Genomic DNA, 21,571 nt, shown 5'->3' with positions numbered 1-21,571 from the left:
GAGAAGGTGGGAGACCAGGGGAGTCTTTATAGCTTGTCTTACTTTATTTCCTCCTTCCCTTGTTTTCTGATGAGTCACTCTCAGGAAAGACAAATATTTTGCATTTCATTGGGCTTTTAAATAATGTGCAGAGAATATCCAGCACCAGAAGCTAAATGATGCCATGGAAACAAGCTTTCCACATAGGCCAGGCAACACAGTCTATGGCTAATAGAGTCATGTATAATATTTACAGATGATGCATTCCAAATGCAAGCAATTCCAGGTGCGTGCTTCCTTTCAAATGAATATAAAATGTCTATATTCACTTGGCACCGAAATGTAGGACCATAATCATATAGGCATTTGATCCCTTTTCAGACAGTTGCAGAAGTAACTGTGACACAGGAGTTGGTGGTTCACCTACTCTGTGTCAATAACTCATGTCAAGCTTTACATGGTCAGTATACCTCACATCCATTAGTAAGAAATTTGAAACAATCTCCCATGACCTTCTCATTAACAAGTTAGATATGGCTAATATACGGTGAGTGCATAACTGGCTGGATAACTATTCCCAGAGAGTAGTTATCAATGGTTCAGTCATGCTGGGAGGGCATATCAAGTGAGTTCTGCAAGGATCAGTTTTGAATTGTTTCTCTTCAATATCTTCATTGCCGATTTAGATAATGGTGCAGAGACTATGCTTAGAAAGTTTGTAGGTGATACGCAGCTGTGATGGTTGTGAGTGCTGTTGAGGATAGAATTGTTATTCAAAATGAACTGGAGAAATGGTCTGAGATGAATAGGATGAAATTCAATAAGGGTAAATGCAAAGTACGCTGCTTTGGAAGGAAAAATCAGTTTCACATACAAAATGGGGAATGACAAGCTAGGAAGAAGTACTGGAGAAAGGGGTATAAAGGTTACCGTGGTCTGCAAGCTAAATATGAGTCAACAGTGTGACACTGTTCCCAAAAAAGTGTGTGTGACGTGAAGACATCATTCTGTTGCCTGCAAAGATGTGTGTGTGTGTATATATATATATATATATATATATATATATATATATATATATATATATATATATATATATATATATATATATATATAAAGAGATTACATAAAATAAAATATAAACCACTTACAATATTACACTGCTTTTGTGGAAGCTGCAATAATGTGAGTTTTAATGTTATAATTATTTGTATTTGTTGCTACATTTTGCTTATTTTTTAATTCATCACTGGGGACAATTCAGAGTCATGTAAATTAAAGTCAATGTATATGCACGTTAGTCATACCCCTAAGATTGAAACAAGCTTTCAGTGCAGCCTCTATGCTTCAAGCATAAAGGTACATCTCTAATCTGTTCTTCGGTACTTTGTGTTAGTTTTATAGGAGGCTGACAAGTTCAGAATTCTGCATCTCTTTTGTATTTCCCTATCTTGTCATGATATTTACTTGCCATTCATTTCAGTATAGTCTTTTTCTGCAGCTTCAGTTAAATGTCTTAATTTCATCTTACCACTTACCACCCTGAAACATTTGTTTTCTTCATGTTTTGTATTGTTCTTCCTGAACTTGTCTTTCATTTTCAATATTATTGTGTTCCACAAAATGAGGGAGGGAGATGCCACTGTTAAAATGCTCTCAGTGTAGTTTGAACTGTCTGAATTTCTATTTAGTGTAATGATGCTGTCCTAAGTGCATTATATGTAGCACCATATTTTTTGTGTCTAAACAATCATATTTATTTCATTATGATTTATTTATCTAACTTGTTTATTGTGGGACTCTTTATGGGCCAACTGAGAATGGGAACCCCTTGTGCTAGGTGTTGTACAAACACATGTTAAGACAGTGTTCAGCAACCTTTATCACCTTGTGGCACACTTTAGCACTCATCATGATTTCATGGCATACCCAATATATATAACCCAATCCCCTTCCCCTCCCCCAGAACCAGGCACCCCCAACTCCCCACTATAACCCAGTCCCTCACTCCTCCCCCAGAGCTCCCCTCCAGCTCTCCCTCCCCCACTCTAACTTGATGCCAGTGACTCACCAGGGCTGCTGCTGCCCAGAACCACCATCATTGCCACCACCACCGCCGTAGCCACACGCTTCTTCAACCAAGTGGTGGGGCACATGCACAGAGTGGCAGATGGTACTCCCAACGCACAGCTCTAAGGGACACCATGTGCCCACTTTGCGGCATGCCTATATACCATGGCACACCAGCTGTGGAGCACTGTGGTAAGAAACAATCCTTGCCCTGAAGAGCTTGCACTCTAAATAGCCAGGAGAAAGTAGAGAGGAAAGGGTTAGAACATACAAGTAGAGGGAGTTATGATAGTTCACAAACATTAAATTCTATGATTTTGCTCATTATTGGTTTGTGTTTGTTGTGAACTCTTTTGGGATGGGTGTTGTTAAGAGGGAACTGGCTAAATGGAAAGGCAAAGGAAGGGAGCATGCCAACAAGGGTTGGAGACTTTGAGGAAGTAGATGGGAGGGGATTGGAACAAACAGCCAATCTGTGCCAAAGAGAAGAATATTCAGAGTGAAGACTTCAGAACACAGCCTGATGACATCACTGTGCAGTTTCCCTGCTTACGCTACTTCACAGCTGTTTGTGCCAGTTCAAGGCCACTCTACACTATTACATTTTACTGGTGTAATAATGTGCTTGGGGTGGGGGGACAATTTTTTGCCTTTCTATATCAGCAAAAACCTTATTTCTGATTAAGTTACACCAGCAAGAAAGTTTATTTTGATTGGGGAAGCACTGATATGTTACGCCAGTCAAAGCAATTTGAGCTCTAACTACACTAAAACAATTTTCTAGTTTATATTAGAAAGGGTTTCTAGTTTCTATGTTAGAAAACCTTTTCTAGTGTAGACCTCAGTTAAGTCTCTGGCTGGCTCCTTGCAATTTCCTGCACCTGAGGCCACATGCATGGCTTAGGGAAGGAGTACTATTACATAGTCTTAGTGGTGCCAGAAGGGAGGGTCTTTTCTGCATGGTTCTGAGTTGGGAGTTTACGGGATGGCATACTGGTGATTATTGCCTGCTTTAGATGAGTGCCTTTCACTCACATGGATTAACAACAAGATTGGAATTTACTCAAAATATGTCCAGTTCCCATGTCCTGATGCTCCTTGAGCTCTTAGTAGATCCTATAATGTCAGATGGAACTTCTTCCCAGAATTGGATAATTTCAGGGAAATACCTTCCCTCTCTTCCATAACTGAAAACTTCAGAGAGTGGGTATCAGCAACTACAGTGATGATTATGTTCTTCCCAAATGTAATGAGAGGAGTCCTCATCCAATACCCCCAAGCATCTTGTGAAGGCATTCCAGCTGTGCAAAGCAAGCACAATTTGCTACTATTCTCCTGGGAACTACCTTACACTTGCAGGGCCCATACTTTGCTCAGGAATAAATAACTAAACAAAAGGCAAGGAAGTTGTAAAATAGTTACATTGGTTCTCAATGTTCCTTGCTCTAACCATGTGATCTTCCCACTCTGTGAGCACTGAAGTCCCTCTGAAATCGAAGAGTGCAGGATCTCCCCAGAATGATACTTAAAGATTTGTTTGATGAAGAGACTATTGTGAGTACAGTACAACATGTATCCATCTGTACTGTAGGTGTGTTCCATACACATTGTGGCAGACCAGAAGTTGCAGATGGCAAATGCCTGATGGAGGATGAACATTTTGGGTGCTGGAGGAACTCCTTTTTGTTCCCTTCCTAAGTTCCCAAAGGGTGCAGACCTGTAGGCTGGATAGGCAGCTGGGACTCGTTAGGAGTCAGCCAGAAACTGCTTGCAATCAAGCACCTGCTACCAGTTAAGGCCGCCAGGCTCCCTATAAAAGGCTTTTCCCAGGCAGCAAGAGGAGAGAGCAGTGGCCAGAGAGAAGGAGGCTGGAGGGTTTAGAAAAGGGTAGAGCAGGACAGGCCCAACTAAAACCAAGGGACGCCAGCCACACAGTACCAGAGGGAAATGGTAGGCGCAGAGGCCCAGGGAAAGGTTGCTGCCGTGGGGAGGGGCAGAGGCACCACTAGCTCCCTCCCTACCTACCTAGGGTCCCTGTGCTGGAGTCCAGGGCAGTGGGTGGGACTGGACTCCCCCAACCCTTCCCCTAGATGGGTACCTAACTCAGGTCAAACCGGGGCAGCCTGAGACTGGTGGAGAGGGTCCTACTACACCCCTACTCAGGACTGGCTTGTGATGAAAATGGCTCAGGAAAGGGAGACGCTTGCCTTTGGGAAGCCCCAAGGCAACAAAGGGGCCTCTCTGAGTCTCTGAGGCACACAAGGAGCCACCCAGAAGCACAGGACCCCTAAGGAACAGATGATGGGTCTGTCACAACATGAATTATAATTTTAGCATGTTGCTCAACACTTGAAAACAATAAATGTTTTAGTTGCTGAGCTGTGTCTAAGTGTAAGAGTTTAGAACAAAACATGAGAAAAAAATCCCTGGTTTAGGATGGAAAATATATTTCCTTCCCCCACTTTTTCCCATCTCCTTCCCCCTTGGTTTTCACCCGTTTGCTTTAAAAAAAAAAAAAAGCATTCGTCTCAGAAGGATCTTACAGTGTTTGAATAGAAGACATGGTAGTGCTTCATAAGCGGATCTGTTTTACACTTTTCCTGGATAGGCACATCTTTTGGTGATTAAGATATTTTATTGTATAATCATAACTGATTCTTTTAGGAGGTCACTTCATAATCTGCATGAAAAACTGCAGTGGCAATAACTGGTTTTAACCTGAAAAGGTCCTCTAGGCCAGAGAGGAAGGCTGTGTCTACACTTGCATTCCTCTTTCGAAAGAGGTATGCAAATGAGGGAAATCAAAAATGCAAACGAGGTGCAGATTTGTATATCTGGAACCTCATTTGCATATTCTTTTTTCAAAACAGCTTCTTTCAAAAGAAGAAAACCAGTGTAGACACTGCTCTTTCGAAAGTAAACCGCATCTTCAAAAGAATCCTTCTTCTGTTTTTTATTGGAAGAAGGATTCTTTCGAAGATGAGGTTTACTTTCAAAAGAGCAGTGTCTACACTGGTTTCCTTCTTTCAAAAGAAGGTATTTCGAAATAAGAATATGCAATGAGGTACCAGATATGCCAAGCTGCAACCCATTTGCATTTGCGATTTCCCTCATTTTCATACCTCTTTCAAAAGAGGAATGCAAGTGTAGACACAGCCAAAGAGATGTATTTGAAAAATGCCAGCTCTGGGAGGCTGTCTAATTAGAGGTAATTTTTGGTCATGTGGAGGCAACATCCGCCATACTGACATAACTGAGGTTGCATCTACAGTACGAGATAAAATCAGCTTTATTAAAATTGATTTCTTAACGCTGGGTTTTATCCATTCGATTTTGAGCATCTTCACCTTCCCACATGCTCCTCACAAAATCAACTTACTGCTGCAACACACAAGTAGCTTAAATAGAGCTTAAATCAAGCAGAAAAAAAAAAAGGCAGCTAGCAGGGGTACACGGAAGCACAGGCCCCACAGCTGCGCTCCTAACAAAGAAAAAGAAGACTTTTCAGCCTCTCATGACCTTACAGCCACAGGCTTACAGGTGCGGAATTGTAACACTCCTGTTGCCTAATTCCTATGCAATTGAGAGCAGTGGAGATATAAGAGGCCAGAGCGGAGAACTGTGGTGCATTGTGAGGCACATAGGGACATGTGTGGAGGCTAATGAATTCCATTTAAAGACATGCCGCACCAGGAAAAAATCAGGCTAACTGACTTAAAATTGATTGTATTTCATAGTGTAGACACAGCCTCAGCCTTGATCAGAAGGTTATCTGTTATTGAGAGCTAGTTCATTCTCCGTGCCCTTTTGTTCATGAGACAGATAATTTTGAGTGGGGAGGGTTGTTTGTTTCTTTTGTTTTTTTGAGATGTGGACACATTTCCTTTAGAAATTGAACAGACCCTACCAATTTATTTTCAGCCAATGAGTTTACTACTACCAGTCTAGATTTGATATGAGCACTGAAGCAGAAATGATAATATTAATATTCACGTTCTACTTCCCTGACCCATCTTTTGTCCCTATTTATATCTTTCAGTAAACAAAGACATGGAGCAGAAAATGTGCATTCTAAGCCTTCCACTCACCCCAGATATGACTATCGCAATAGCAAGTGTATAATATACTGCCTAAAGATTATTAAATACACTTCAAAAAGAATTTGCTGGCCATGATACTAAAATTAATATTTAAGCATCTCAGATTACATGCAGTAGAAGTGAAATTATTTTCTGCTAAGTGACTCTGTAAAAATAATATTATGAGTTTATGTGTATATGGAGACTTAGTTATTTCCAGGTCAAATACTCTCAACTGTCAAACAAATACAGACTCGGAATGGGTTCTTTCTGGATCATGCATTGTCATAAGTGGAAACAACAGCCAATTTAAGCTCCATTGACATTCATCTAATGCCAGTGCCTTCGGTGGGTTAGCAAAGGTGTAAGTGATTGCCTGTGTAAATTGTACTGTGTAAGTGAACCCTGTTGCTTGTGTGGAATGCCATTAACTTCAGCTTGGCATGATTGCAGATGTACAACAGCTTGCAGGATCAGGACCTTAGTGAGCAATTCTGTTGATGAACTGGAAAGAACAGAATCTGACTTGTTCTTTTGTAACAGTTACCTCAGCAAGACTGCAAGCAGTGGATGATAGCAGATACTTAATTTTGTTGCCAGATTAAGCATCTCTGACTCTCAGTGCACACAGGATTCAGATCTGATGGGGAACAATAGGTGTGATTGTTACAAGAGCAGAAATGGACATTAAGGACGCTGACTGGATTTTGATTTTTTTCTCTTACTGTTTATTCAGTGTTTAGGAAAAGGACAAGATAGCTTTGTGCACAGTTTTCTTAAAATTCAATATATTGATTCTCTCTTTCCCCTCTCCACACACATCTTGAGACTACCATATCTTTTTCACGTATTAATGCATTCCTTATGCATAAACATCATTCTTATTATTTGTTATTTATACTGCAGTAGGTGATGAGGTATACCAACCCCACACTGGAGAACAATGGGTTAAAGATCAGCTGCAGTCTAACGCAGCCCTGCTCATCTGCAACTGCACAAGTAGGAGGTGGATTTAAAAGGGGATGTAGTGAAGCTTAGAAAGGGTCAGACAGTGGAAGGGAGCAGACTTCTGTTCTGAGCTGTGGGGAAATGCTGCCCAGCTGCTCTCCTGGACAAACAGCTGGAAAAATAGACCTGACGGGACCTGCAAAGGAGATTGGTGTCTGACTGGAAAAATCAGAGACTTTATATGTGAGTCAGTAATTTACTCCATGAGAAAAAGGGAAACTTGAGTAGAAATTGATTCTGGGGCTGGTTGTATAGCACTCCAAGGTGCAGACCATAGGTGCCTACTATCTGGCCCTTTATCAGAGCCTTTTGGAGATGCTGAGCCCAAGCCAGCCTAACCACTCCAAAAATGGGACATTAACAGAAGTCTTTACCTTGGGAGAAGGTTCAGCTGGGGAAGACACTGACCTTTTATGGGCCCAGACAGAAAACTCCCTGTATTGAGTTGAAAGCCCTCAAGCCGTTAGGAGGAACTGAAGGATGGGCTATGTCAGCAAAGATGCAACTGACCTCTGGCTGCTTGTTTTAGTTACTGTTATTTCTGAGAAGGAATTGTGCATGGTTTACAATCGATACTTAAATTCCCCACAGGCTTACAACATGCTAAAGGAGATCAAGAGTCTCCTCTAATTGAAAATCCATCCTTCTCTCTGCCCCTGAGATGTGTATTCAGAGGAAGCTTCGCTGTATTGGTTTGAAGCTTACAAAATATAAGTATAGATTTGCAAAAACAAACTACCTATACTTGTCCCATGAAGCTGGTCTTTGCCCACAAAAGCTTATGCTCCAAAATATCTGTTAGTCTACAAGGTGCCACAGGACTTCTCGTTATTTTTGAAGATACAGACTAACTTAGCTACCTCTCTGATACTTGTCACACGCGGTGGCTTCATGATCTAGTGACAAGAGGCTTTATAATAAGTGATCAAAGCTGCAACTTGCAAACGTGCAACTCTATGGATCCTACTCCATGTGTGGTAGGAATTGAAAGTATTTGTGGGCCTAGTGCAATACAGTCCAAAGTTATAAAAGTAGAATGTCATGAGCTGCAAGGTAATAATTACGGTAAAGCAGTATATATTTCTTACAGCAAAGTGATACATGTTGAACTAAAATGTAATATAGGCACATTGTTTGTCTAGCTTTGGACTGATAGCTACAGTGTTACAAAAATGGTGCTGTGTCTAATATAATTTGACATGTTCTTAATTTAAAGCATGATTTTCTTGGGTTTTTAATGTCAGGCTTCAAGTGTGTTCTAGACAGACTCATAACAACTAACTGCAATTACAATGATGCCTTAGTTCTCAAAATGTTTTATAAATGATTGTTACCAATTCCCATTTCCCAGGTAGATACTCTGAGATACAGAGGGGTATAGTAGCTGCTCAAGGTGACCTGAAAATCAGTAAATAAAACCCATGCAACCAAATTCTGCTTACACAAACATGAGCAACTCCAACTGAAAACAGTGGAAATTTGTCTTGCCAAGGGAGATTCCAGGCCTAGAATGTCTGACTTCTAGTATAATTTCAAACTAGAATTACCATAAATTCCACATTAATCATTAATCTGTGCACCACCCCACAATTTGGTCTTGTTTCTAGGAGGTTTTTTAAGTAAATTAAAGGACTGATCAAGCATTCTGACGCGAAGATGCAGCATTGATTTTGAAATGACTGTCACACACTGATGCCACAGTTATTCAGCATACTTTTTGGACATGGCTTCCCTATGTACCTTTCAATGGGATTCAGATATTGACAATGGCATGCTGATTATTAATGTGTTTTGGAAGAGAGGCCCTAATTCCAGTCTGGTTTGTGAGACTGCAGCCTGGGAACAAAATACTGAGAGGTGCTGAGCACTCTCCACAGCCAAGTTTCTGAGGCTCTAGCCAGGGAAAGTAGTGCTAGAATGTGCCTTCTTTCCCTGCGGCATTGCACGTCTAATTGCAGACAGTGTTCAGTTCATCCCAGCATTTCCTTCTGGGGTCACAGCCCACAAACCTGTCTACATACAAAGGTAGTTCACAGGGCTGGTCCTGAAACACACTGGACCTGGAGATGCTGATGGACCCAGGTCTTTATCAGGAGGGAATGAACCTGTGACCTTAGGGGCTAAACCCATGTGTTCTACCGCATGAGCTAAAAGCCAGCTAGTTGGCTCTCAGCTAGGGCTGTAGAGCTTACCTCACTCTCCTTGTCAGTGGTCTCTACCTCTGGGGTTACATGGGGACTGCACAGGGGGCAAGTAGCTTCAGGAAGGGTTGGGGGAGCAGCAACAAGCATGGTGTAGATGCAAGGTACCTCTCTCTATACTGACCAGACTTTGTTCTGCTATGAGGCCTGCACCCAGTGAAGGAAACACTGGGACATGCTGAGCCCTAACCCCTGGAGGATGCATGGAAAGCTACAACCTCATGTGTCCGGCATTCCAATTCCCTGTAGAAAGCCTCAGCCTGGAATCTGCAGCTCCTGCTCTCTGCTTCTGCCCTGCCTGTAGGCAGGTTTGCAGTGCTATAGCCAAAGATTCAAGCCTTTTCAGTTCTGAAGAGTCAGCAGAAAGGGTGTATGGGTGAACTTTTAGGACCTGTGAAGCACAATGTCTTGTTCTTCACTGTGGAGCCATTATTGCAATTTCCTCTGTTTGTTATATCATCACTGCTGATTTTGGTAAGGACAAATCAGTCTTTTATGCAATCAGGCTGTTGAAATTCTGCTGTGACTGAAAAATGTATCTGCTGTGACAATCTTTAAAACTCCCTAATGCCTCTTGAGGTGGAGGGAGGTGTGCTAAATTTTGGACAAAATAAATGAAAGAGCTTGGAAAGGAGTCCAAGGAATGCAGCTATTCTGGCTGCAGCTATTTTGGCTGGCTCTGAGAACACCCGCCAGCTGGTTAGCTTGAAAGAGCTACCCTCTGGATCCCCTGACCTCAGCGTCTAATCACTACAGTAGTGCCAAGGCATCCTAGGCTCTGTGCAGGCTTTCCAGCTATACAGGAGAATATCCTGCACCCTGATGAATTCAGCAATGACCAACAATGTATTTCATCTACACTTCCTGGGAAGTAGAACCGTACAGCAACAGGCAGCTTCTTCAGCTTTCTTTAACATTTTTTCAAACACACAGATTGTGTAACCAGTTTCAGCTGTCAGGACTTAAAGTGCATGTACAAAGTGGATGGATTGGACTGGAAAAGGCACTAAATTAAATACAAGGGCATTTACTAGTGCAACCTCTCAGAAAACTTTGCCTATATAAAGAAAAGCCAAAGAGTTTCAGGTTACATGAGCAATGAATTCTCTAATTTGTGAAGTGGGCAGATGGTATGTAAGAGGAAGTGTGGTAAAATGAACAGAGGTGTGTGTATAAGAAAAATAAGAGCAATTTCTTTTGTTTTTCTGACTGCTCAAACTAGGCACGCAGAAGGTGGCCAGCAAGAGGTTAAGCTTTCCAAAATAATCTTTTTTTTTTCTTACAGTCGTAGTTTCCAGTTGAAATCCATCCCTTCCCCTGCTCTGTGTATCTATCACTCACTAATATATCATCAACATGGTGTATAAGGGTAGTCTATTAGTTCCTAAGCACTGTCAGTAGGCCAGGTGCTATAAAAGGTGCAGAAAAAAAGCACCTGCCAAACGTGTTCTCAAGCTAAAAGAGACAAAGGTAAGGCAAGATGTTTTAGGCAACCCAGATTTTAATGTATTGTTTTTATATCAGTTTTAGCTGAGTCTGTCTCCCATGCAACGTTGTGGTAGCACTGTTAGAAGGGATGTTAATGAGGAGAGGGTGATCCCTAACTGCACTTGGATTGGTACAGGAGGTTGACGTGGTTGGGAGAGGAGACTGAACAGAGAGGGTATATTGTGGGAACTGGTGATGCCTAACATTAGGCAGTTGCTTTAATAAATAAAGGACAGGACTAGGGCTCATGTTCAGTAAGCTCATGTATTATTTTACAATAGATTTTGAGCAGTGGTTAAGAGTTTATATTTTAATTTAGATAAAAAAAAATAAAGTGTAGTTGAAGTGGTGAGGCTCTTCCTGTGTGACAGAACAGCCTCATGGACAATAGACAGACAGTGGAAGACTAGTTAGAGCTGACCTGAAACTGCTTTGGGCTGCACAAGGGGTCTGAACCTTCCACAGGCTGGCTCCAGGATGTGGGCAACATAAAGTATCTACCCTCAATTCATTGAGCCTCATTTTCTGCACCAAGCAGAGTTCAGGCAGAACAAAAAATGGGTGCCTGAGGCTTGGTTGCTCGTATAGATAAGTACGTTTAGGGCATCATTTCAGAAATTCAAATTTCACAAAAGCAAATCCAAGCATTTTAAGCCTGTCATTTTCCACAGTTTACATACAACACCCACTGAAGTCAATAGGAGTATTATTGTTAGCATAAACCGGTTGTTTCTCCCCGCCCACTGGCCGAAATATCGTGCAAGTGAGCTGGGCACTGGGACCCTCGGTTCTCGGGGGCAGACCCAACTGCCCAACTGGGCAGGAGAGAGCGCACCCGTCAATGGGAGCAATGCAAACGCATGTAAAGGTCCACTCTGCTTTTCCCCTGACAGGCAGTAGCTGGAACAGGGAGTGAGGCTCAGGCACAGATTAAGAGGTGCAACTAGTTAATGATTTATTAACAAAAATAGCAGCAAGCAGAGACACAACAGCAACAATAGAACATATTAACTATTATTTTAACTATGTTTAACTTACAATTATCAATACACATTCCATGAGAATTACCTGTATAAGTGTGTTTATTTTTCCAGAAAGCAAAAAGTTTGATTAGTGAATTGGGGTAAAGGGAAAAAGGGGTGAAAGGAATCTGGGCCGGGGCGCTACTCCTGGCCCAAGTGGCTGGTGGTAGCGGCTGCTGGGAATATTACCCGAGTCAGCCTCCTTTGAAACCCCAGCCTTTTCCCGGGGATCTTTTGACCCACACCGGGTTAAATACAAAAGGAGGAAGTAAAGAGGTTTACGGGAATAAAGTGGCTGTGTTCCTACCGATTAAGATCTAATAACCATACTTAACTAATCATACTATTACTAAAACCAATACCTATACTGAATTAATAACTAATATTTTAATCAAGTGTGCCCCTAATCAGCTATAAATATATGGGCTTTCAGGCCCGGCCCAAAGGAGTCGGACCCCCAGGCTCTGCCCTCCACCTGCCAGAAGACAGCACGGCAATGGGAGCGACCCTTCGCCCACCTCTTAGGGGTCCCAGTACCCACAGTATTGTGCTAAGTAAAGTGGTTTATGGTTGAGTAAGATGTCTGGTGTGGCAATTGCCCGGGCTGTGCCGCAGGTCAACAGGTAATTTACATGTCCGTCGATTTGAAGGTCCTGTCCAGGTGAGTTTGTCACATCCAGCATATGAAGATCCAGATGAGGGCAGCAGGCACAGATGCTGGGGAGTGCTGGTGGTGTTGTTGGCGGGTCCCTGGTTATGTCACCAGGCACACAGTACCCCCACCGACGTGGGGGCCAGTTCGCCACCCAGTGACTTGGCCAAGGGACCCGCTTGCTGCTCCCAGACGCAATGCGCTGCTTGTTTTCGTAGGGGTGCGCTGGGGCACTGGCACCGCTTCTGTGCCAGTGGCACCTGAGGTGAGCCGGTGTCTCCTGCTCTTGGCTGGCATCACCCACAGGGCAGGCGCCGCAGTGATTTCAAAGCTCTTTTTCGCTGGCGCCGCCCAAAGGCAGGTGCCGCAGTGATTTCAGCTCTTTGGCCTAAGCCTGACCTGAGGGTCTAGCGGACGCAGCTAGAGCTGCCTCGCTCCCCTGTGCTGGGTAACAGAAGCCAGTCCGAGTCCCCAAGGGCCGCTGAATGAGCTGTGGCTCCTAGATTTATAGAGTGAACTCATGAATATTAATGACATGATTACCATACTGAGAATTCTGTGCAGGTGCTTTCAAACAGGTCCTCTTCTTGGCCAAAGGTGCTAGAAACTTTTCACCTGGGCCAATCAGAGGGCTCCATTTTAAACCTGCAACTGTGAATAATTCATGAGTTCAGGTTACCGGGGAAACCGACTGACTCAAGAGTGACCGTTGGGGGTGGGGGGGCTGCTAAATGGCAGCCTATGAGACTTTAGATTTTCCATGTACCTGCATTGATTTTTACACTGCCAGAGGCTTGTTTCCCCTGACACACGGGGACGATAATGCCCTAGGGATAAAAATCCCTGACAATTATGGTCCCCGGAGGACAGACTTTGGACTTCACTTTATAGTAATCTATAACATGCTAAGGTGTGCACTTGAAAGTAACTGTATCTGTCGTCTGTAGAATGTGAGTTCTTTACGTCATTCAAATCCTTAAAATGCAAATCGTCCTATTTTCATAATCCCGTCTTTATTGTCAATTTCCTTTTCCCCCTTTGCACTTCCTCCATCACTGAGTAATTTCACATTTAGGTGAGCATTATCCTGTGAAGCTGCTCCTTTCCAGTCCTCTGGCATTACTGCCACTGCAGGTCGTGCCACTGCAGCCCTTTTTGCTGACAACTGTGCATTGATAGCACACAAGGAATCTGATCTCCAGCTCCTCGTGAACAAGTTTGCTGATGCCACTCACCTCTTCGGTTTGACCGTCAGCCTACTGGAGGCTGGTACTGTTTCAACCTGCTCCAGGATCTGCTGCTCTCCCCACTTCAATCTTTATTGAAGGAACAGGGTTAAAAACAGTAGAGGAGTTCAAGTACCTTGGCAGTGTGATAGCCAATGATGGTTTCCTTGACAAAGAAATCAATGCCAGAATCTGCCAGGCCAGCTGGGCATTAGGACATCTGAGAGCACAAGTGTTGAATCAACACAATATCCAACAGTCCGCTAAATTGAAAGTGTACAAGGCTGTAGTCCTGACCAGTCTCCTGTATCGCTGTGAAACCTGGACCTTGTACAGAAAACATATAAAACTGGTGGAGCGCTTCCACACGCGCAGCCTGAGGTCAATACTGCACATTCGATGGCAGGACAGAGTTACAAACCTGGAAGTCCTGGACAGAGCAGGAACTATGAGCATTGAAGGCATGATTCTGAAAGCCCAGCTTCACTAGACAGGGCACATCATACAAACAGAGGAGTCAAAAATCCCTAAGCAACTCCTCTACGGTGAACTCTCCCAGGGCAAAAGGAATCAAGGTAGGCCTCGCAAGAGGTATAAAGACTGCGTGAAGGCCAACATTGCTCATGCTGGTTTAAAACCAGATCAGCTAGAGCAGCATGCAAAGACTGAACAGGCTGGCGTGCTCTCGTATGACATCATATGACAACTTTGAAGAGCAGTGAAGTGTACGCCTCATTGATGCTCGTGAGAGGAAGAAAGCAACAGCGGCAGCTGCACCAACTGAGCCAGGACAATTCCCTTGCCCGCACTGTGAACACCCATGTCGTTCCAAGCTTGGACTCCTCAGCAACATGCAATTCCACAACTGATGAGCTTGTGCAAGCTCAAGATGTCGTCATCATCGGACACCGTGGACTACTCTACAGGTCGTGGGGCAGCTGGCACAATTTGGATCTGTGCTCTAAGATGGGGAAAGTAACAGATGATCCATGGATGCAAGTATTTTTTGACACTAGAATGTTAGAAATATGCTAGAGTGACACAACAGTGCTGAGTGTGCAACACAATTTGCCCTGCTTCATAACCATTAAGTAGGGAAAAAACACTAATGAATGAAAGATTATTTTAATTTGTTTGTCAATAATAAAAATGATTATTTGTAGGTAAGAAATGTAATCAGACCAAACAAAAGCTATCAGTGTCTTTCTTAAAGGAAGTACAGCAGTGTTAGACAATAAGTGGCCCATGGCCCAGGTCCAGTTTGCCACGGTTAGCCCATGGTGGGCTGCCAATGCTTTATTTACTTGCGTGTCTGCAGGTATGGCCACTCGCAACACCTGTTGGATATGGATTACTGGTCCTGGCCACGAAAACTGTGGAAAGCAGTGCAGGCCTGGGCAGTGCTTTTCTTGGGGAAAATAAAAAAATGAGCTGGTACATGGAGTTCCTGTGGCTGGGGCTGCCAACAGAGCTCCGTGCTGGAGCTGGCTCCCAGTCCCAGGGCTGCTGGGGTTCCCCCAGCCCTGGCCAGGTCCCCAGAGCTGGAGCTATTAGCAGAGCTCTGCACCCCAGCCAGCTCCCAGCCCCAGGGATTCTGAGCTTCCCCCTCTCTAGCCAGGTCCCCAGGGCTGATGCTGCTGGCAGAGCTCTGCATCCCAACTGGCCCCCAGCCCCAGCCAGGCCCCAGGGCTGCCAGTGCTCCCCAGCACCTGCGAGGTCCCCGATGCTGAATCTGCCAGCAGGGCTCTGCGCCCCAGCCATGGGGCTGGTGGGGTCTCCTTGCTACCCAGCCAATCTCAGCTGGGAGTGTTAGTATGGTGTATCATGCGGTACCATCACAAAAATGTACTGGGCCAGGGTATCTATTGCTGCAACTCCAATTGGCCAGGAATGGCAGTCCACAGCCAATGGAAGCTGCGAGTGGACGTACCTGTGGACATGCAGGTAAATAAATCACTGGAGGCCTGCCAGGGGCTAAAGTTGGCAAACTGCTTCTGACCTGTGGGAACTACCTGGCCTAATAGCCACTGCAGGCATAATGGCACTGGGGGGGGCGGGGGGCAGCTTCATGCCCCAGAAGGGGTGGGCCTTCAGGCAGAAGGTGGGGCTGGGGGCAGCCATCCCTCAGCACCACCCAGGCTCTGATGCTGGGACCCTCTCCACTAACCTTCAGAGCCCCATCACATGGCATGGCACTCCAGTAGCAATTCAGAAGGGACTGGGGCAGCACCCAGGAGCCCTGGGCCTGTTACAATTATCAGGCCTGGGGTAACTGCCCCCTTCCCACCCACCCCCAATTCCTCTGTCTGGGCGGAAGCCCACTTCTTGCCCACCCCTAAATTACGTCATTTTGGAGTAACCATTGAAGAACTCGGACAAAAATTGTCCTTGTAATGCCAGAACATTATAAGACCTTCACTGAGACCTTTGATTAACTTTTGCTTCATCAGCACAGAATGCATTAATTGAATTTGTTCAAAGGCTGACTGAACTAACATTAGTCATTTTGATCGGGGAAGGTGTCAGCACGGCTGTTACATATGAATAATTACAATTTCATAATGAAAAAATTAAGGAGAATTACTCCTCGGACCTGGGCCAAAACTGATCACCAGGAAATACTTCTCTTCCCCGACACAGCAGAGTTAATGATGAAGGTCTTTTACGCGAGTATTATGTATTGCTTTGAAGCATTTGGCCATCATTCAAGGCAGAATATACCTCTTTTGCAATATAGCAGTTCTACAACCATACGCTGTAATTAGTGGAGTGCATCTTAAAAGGGACCAGCCAGGTACGGAAAGATTATTATTTTCATTTTACAGATAGAAAACTGAGGCACAGAGAAATTAAATACCTTGTTCAAAGTTACACCAGAAATCAGATGTCAGAGCCAAAAGAACAGTCATAGACTCCTGAATCTTGATCCAGTGCTGTAACCACAGGCCCTTCCTTCCTTGATTGTTTGTACTAATCATGAACGTTTACATCTGTTCTCTGACCTCCGTTGGACTTATTCATTCACCTTCATCTCCCTTCTCTCATGTAGCATCCATCCTTATGTCCCCACCTTGGCAGCAAGGGCAGTTGGAAAAATAATTAAATTAGAGAAAAGAGTTGTTTTCCCCCTGTCTAAATACACCAAATTTACAAAAGGTCTTTTCAGATTTTGTCTTGCAATCTTATAGTAGGTTGGGGTTGATTAAATATGAACTTTATAAACTTTCCACATAGGAGAAGTTACTACGTACATTTCTGTTTCCCCTTTTGAAGACAATTTAGCTACATGCACAAAATTACTGTCTTAAAGGGAACTCGTTTTTTCTTTCTTCACTAACTTTCTTATGTTATTTCTAACCACTGGCAAGAATTTAAAGGATTTTTGGGGGACTCTATTGTCTGTATTCCAGTCTCCAATACAGCTGAATTAGAGGCTTCACTTATGAGACACAGTGTGTATACATAGATCACACGGACGCAGTCTCCTTGAAGACTACTTAACTTGTGCTCATATTTAATTAGAGTTGTCCATTTGCACTCCAAATGAAATTCAATTTGTATATCTGTGCCACTCTTTTTTTAAAATTTATTTATTTATTGAAACTCCTCGATTCTTAAGAGGATGTATGTGAACAAAAAAAAAGTTTATTTGATATAAGTGTAGGAACAAATGCTACTTTTTCTGAAAGTTTGTAAACATTTTCTGATTTTTCTTTGTCATTCTCTGTCTGGAATATACTTTCCACGCCTGTAAAAATCAATTATATTAGCTGAAGCGACATGTGAAGCATGACCAGGAACAAACATTTTTAAGTGTCTAAATTAGCATTTTCAGCCATGTTATTTAATTTAATTGGAAATCAGTTAATTTAAATGACAACACAACTAAGAACTGCAAACTAGAAAATTTACTAGGTCAAGAAATATACCAGCTATATACATTTATTAAATATGGCAACGAAATCTGCAAATGCTGTATTTTTGTGTTCATTATAGGTCAAACCTCATAAACTACATACCTGATGTGGTGGTATATAATCTTGGTACCTGAAAAATAAAACAGGTGTGGCATAATTTGTAGTCTATATCAAAGGTGTGAATGTCCACCTCAAAATAACATTTGTGTTCATAAATGTGAGTTAATTGGAAATCAGCTTGCTCAGGTTACAGCTCAACAAAAAATAGTCTATAGAGAAGCCCAGTGTGCACTGTTTTGTTCTCTGAAAATGTGTATACCATTTCCTAGTTGACTACAAACTGGGAGACAAAATGTAGCTCCTCTTTGACTTCCACTCGCTCATCTACCATTGAACCACTTGCATTTTTGATTAGAGGAAGGGAGTAGGAGGAGATATACTATGGAAGATTGCCCTGACTTGAAGAATTTCCTGAGAATTAATGCAAAAAAGTGAAGAGCAAGACCAAAATGGGGATATGACAAAGAAAACAGTAGTGAATAAACAGATTATGATAATTTTAGGTTCTTTTATGCCTTTATTACTGTAGTTTCTGAGCACCTCATAATTTTTTGTTTTTATCCTCACAATATGAGAAGTATTTTACTGAGTCATGTCATCCTACTAAGGCACAGTGACACTAAGGGACTTGCTCAAGGTCCCACAGGAAGTTTGTGGTTGAGAAAAGAGTGGAAATAAAATGGAAGAAATGTCACAAACACACTATTATGGGTTATATCCTTGCAGACTTCAAAAGAGTGAATGAAAGAAAATAGGGTGAGCATCATATATAGCAGTGAAATAAGCAGAGAATAATGGGTAGCATTCAAGACACGGTTTAAGAAGTTACAATAAGAATTCTTTCCAATGTAATTAAAATATGAAAAGTACAAGGGCACCAGAAATCAATGAACTAAGCAGAGATGTAAAAAGCAGCATGCAAGATGAACAAAAGGTACTTATTGGTACAAAGAATGTGCCTAGGTGAGATTGTTACTAAACCAAGCAAAACATATAAAAATAAATTTAGCGAAGCAAAGAGGGCAACAAATATTTGAGAACTTAAGATCCCTTTTCCCCATAACTCTCATTTTTCTCACGCACCAATCAGCACATACAGAATGGTAAATCATTTAAAAATGAATAGAGAGCTTATAGCCAGGACTATGGAAATATCAGACTTATTAAATAGTTACTTTGTTTCTGTCTTTACAGAGGAAGAGGGTGGCGATCTGCTCAAGTCTGGGATCAGTTTTCCAGGGACGACAGAGGAGGAGCTAGGTACAGATATATTATCTCTTAGAAAACTTTATGCTAAACAAGATGAGAGGCACTTAAAGGAGACTAAGAATCAGATCTGGATAATGTGCAATCAAGAGCTCTAAAGATAGTGAGCAAGGAAATTGTGGAGCTGTAATTTATCCCACGCTCTTTGGATTCAATTCCAACTTTAAGCTTTAAAAAGACTCACAAGGAAAACAAACTATGACAACATGTAGTCTTTGTGAGCACCACTGATGTTGATTGCAAATGCCTGATTGGTATCATTCTGGCCAGAATTTTGCCCTTTGAGTTATATAACATCCAGTTTCTACTCTTGGAATTTGTAAGGAAAATATCCACCATTTCATGTGAAGCTCCCCCAAGATATTGTTTTATGCGAACTTGTATGAGATTATTTTGGAACAGAAATGTAAAAAAAAAAAGTGGATTTCTGCATGCTTTCTGTAAAAAGTTAACAATTTAAAAGTGGGCCTGCTTTTACTCAAACTAGTGTCATCTTAATAATTATTCATTATTATTATCCACATTAATTAAATCTTTGGGGTGGTTAGTTTATTTTTTCTTTTTGAATAGATTTTTGCAATTTGTTAGGAATATTTAGCACTTCTGTCTCAACTGCTAAATTGTAAACTGTAAATAAATTTTTATTTATATCAAAGGGTGTGGTTGGGGAAAAAAACTAAAATCACAGTTTGGTTGAGGAGCGATTCATGGATCTTTGTGTTTAACTAATCTCTTGGGGTGGGATTTTCAGAAGCAGTGTTGGCCAATCTTGGTACCTATTGAAGTTAATGGAAATTTTGTAGAAGAATATGAGTTTTGAAAAACATGGATTTCCCAGCATTACACATTAGAGATTAAAGGCCAAGGGAAAGGGTAATGGGATAAAATATTCACAGATCTGCATAGAAGTTTATATTAAGAAGAGATGAAAGCTATTCAGTTTAGCAAAGCATCACATATTAAATATTTCCACTTCCACCCTCTGCTCTCATGCAGGATGGGACAGACATGATTAAAAATTGTGACTTGGTCCCTATCAATGGAGACAGCACTGGGTTACTATCAACAGAGGAAACACTGCATCTATGTTTTATGCCGTTCTCACTCGCAGCCCTTCTCTAGCATGTGAGAATTATAGATAATTTCTGTGCCTGCAGCTTTACCACCAGTAACTTTACCCTGTAGGATTTCTGAAGATAAAGTAAATAATATACAGATGAATGCAAGCTACTGCAGAAGTATGTGACTCCTTTCTGTGATTGGGTAGGCAGTATCTAGTGGAATTCCATGTACGCGAATGGAAAATAATTAATCAAGGAGTAAGGAACTAGCCTAGGGAATATGTGCTAAATAGATCCAGCATCCTGATTAGGTAAAGATTGTGGGTTTATAGTATAAAATTAATTGAAACCAGTAGCAAAAGTAAAGCACAATCAATAAGAAAAAAAATGCATCAGCAAAGGAACAGAGGACACAACAAGAGGTGATATTGTTACAATATAAGCATTCACTAAATATTGTGTGTTCTAGTGGTTATACCACAGAAAAGTACTGTGCTCTTGGATTTCATGTCCAAAGAATCTGAAGACCCATTCTTCACATATAGGAGAATAAGCTATGTAGGAAGTTCTGTGAGTTTCAGTTAATATTTCCAGTTAATTCTTCCTTCACAATCTTGTTGTGTATCCTTCCATCTTACATCTGTAGAAGAAATTAAGGATGCTCCCTCCTTAACACGCAGCTCACCAAAATATGTGACAGATGGTCATCCATGAGGATGCCACTTGTGGGTGGATTTCATAGAATGTATTCCATTATTTCCAGATTCCAGTTCATTATTATATGAACCAGAGTAAGGCTATGTCTACACTATGAGACAAATTGGAATTTAAGGCAGTTAGCTCGATATTATCATCTGACCGTCTTCACTCTAAATACCATTAGTTCGATTTAGGGAGCACTAATATGTAGATTACAATATTGTCATTACCTGATCGGTATAGAGTCATGCTCGAATTCAAAAGTTTGATTAAAGGAGAGTGTGAAAGTGCCACATCTTAAAATAAAATTTATTAGTCTCCAGAGATGTCCTGTATGTAACTCACAATGCCCCTCAGTGCTCCACTCTGGCCACTGCTCTCCAGGTGTGCCAGAATTAGGTAACAAGAACACCATGACTTTCAAAGTGGGAGCAGCAGGCCTGGGGCTGTGGGGTGATGTTTGTGTGAGAGCCTGAGAAATGTCTTTCTTTCTTTGCTATTACGGCTGTGAGTGCATCTGCCCGTTACAAATGGCCCCTACGGGGAGTTCATTGTTCTCTCTCTACACTTGGGGTTTTTTTCTGTGCTGCTTGTCACCAGCCGCTGCCCCACCACACCACATCGCAACAAGGCTGTTGTGGGGGGTCGTACTTGCATAAGACACCAAGAAACAACTTCTCAGGAGCTTACATTTGTGTGCAAACTCCCCACCCTCCCCCGCAGGTGCCATGCAGTTGGGGTCATTCCTGCGCTCAGACACTTCATGTAGGTAGGCCCCGACCCAATACAAGGAAGTGCCTGCTGTTCAGTGCTGACCAGGCTGCCAGGCAGCACCATGTCCTACCT

General features: G+C 42.4%; 1 protein-coding gene across 2 annotated transcripts in view; it reads left to right on the top strand.

Moving 5' to 3' along the window:
* The window catches only part of DLGAP2 (DLG associated protein 2), a 547,630-nt gene that overhangs the window by 383,450 nt on the left and 142,609 nt on the right, over positions 1–21,571 (top strand). For both annotated transcript variants that reach the window (XM_074988921.1, XM_074988920.1), the window contains exon 4: positions 18,894–18,959. Coding sequence is in view for 1 of the 2 variants with exons in the window: in XM_074988920.1 (XP_074845021.1) it covers positions 18,894–18,959 (66 nt within the window). In the remaining variant the exon portion in view is untranslated. The remainder of the gene's footprint in view (positions 1–18,893; positions 18,960–21,571) is intronic.

The sequence above is a fragment of the Carettochelys insculpta genome, chromosome 3 (assembly GCF_033958435.1).
Source record: "Carettochelys insculpta isolate YL-2023 chromosome 3, ASM3395843v1, whole genome shotgun sequence".
Classification (NCBI taxonomy): domain Eukaryota; kingdom Metazoa; phylum Chordata; order Testudines; family Carettochelyidae; genus Carettochelys; species Carettochelys insculpta.
The sequence above is the reverse complement of the archived record's forward strand: the minus strand, read 5'-3'. Positions and strand labels throughout refer to the sequence as shown.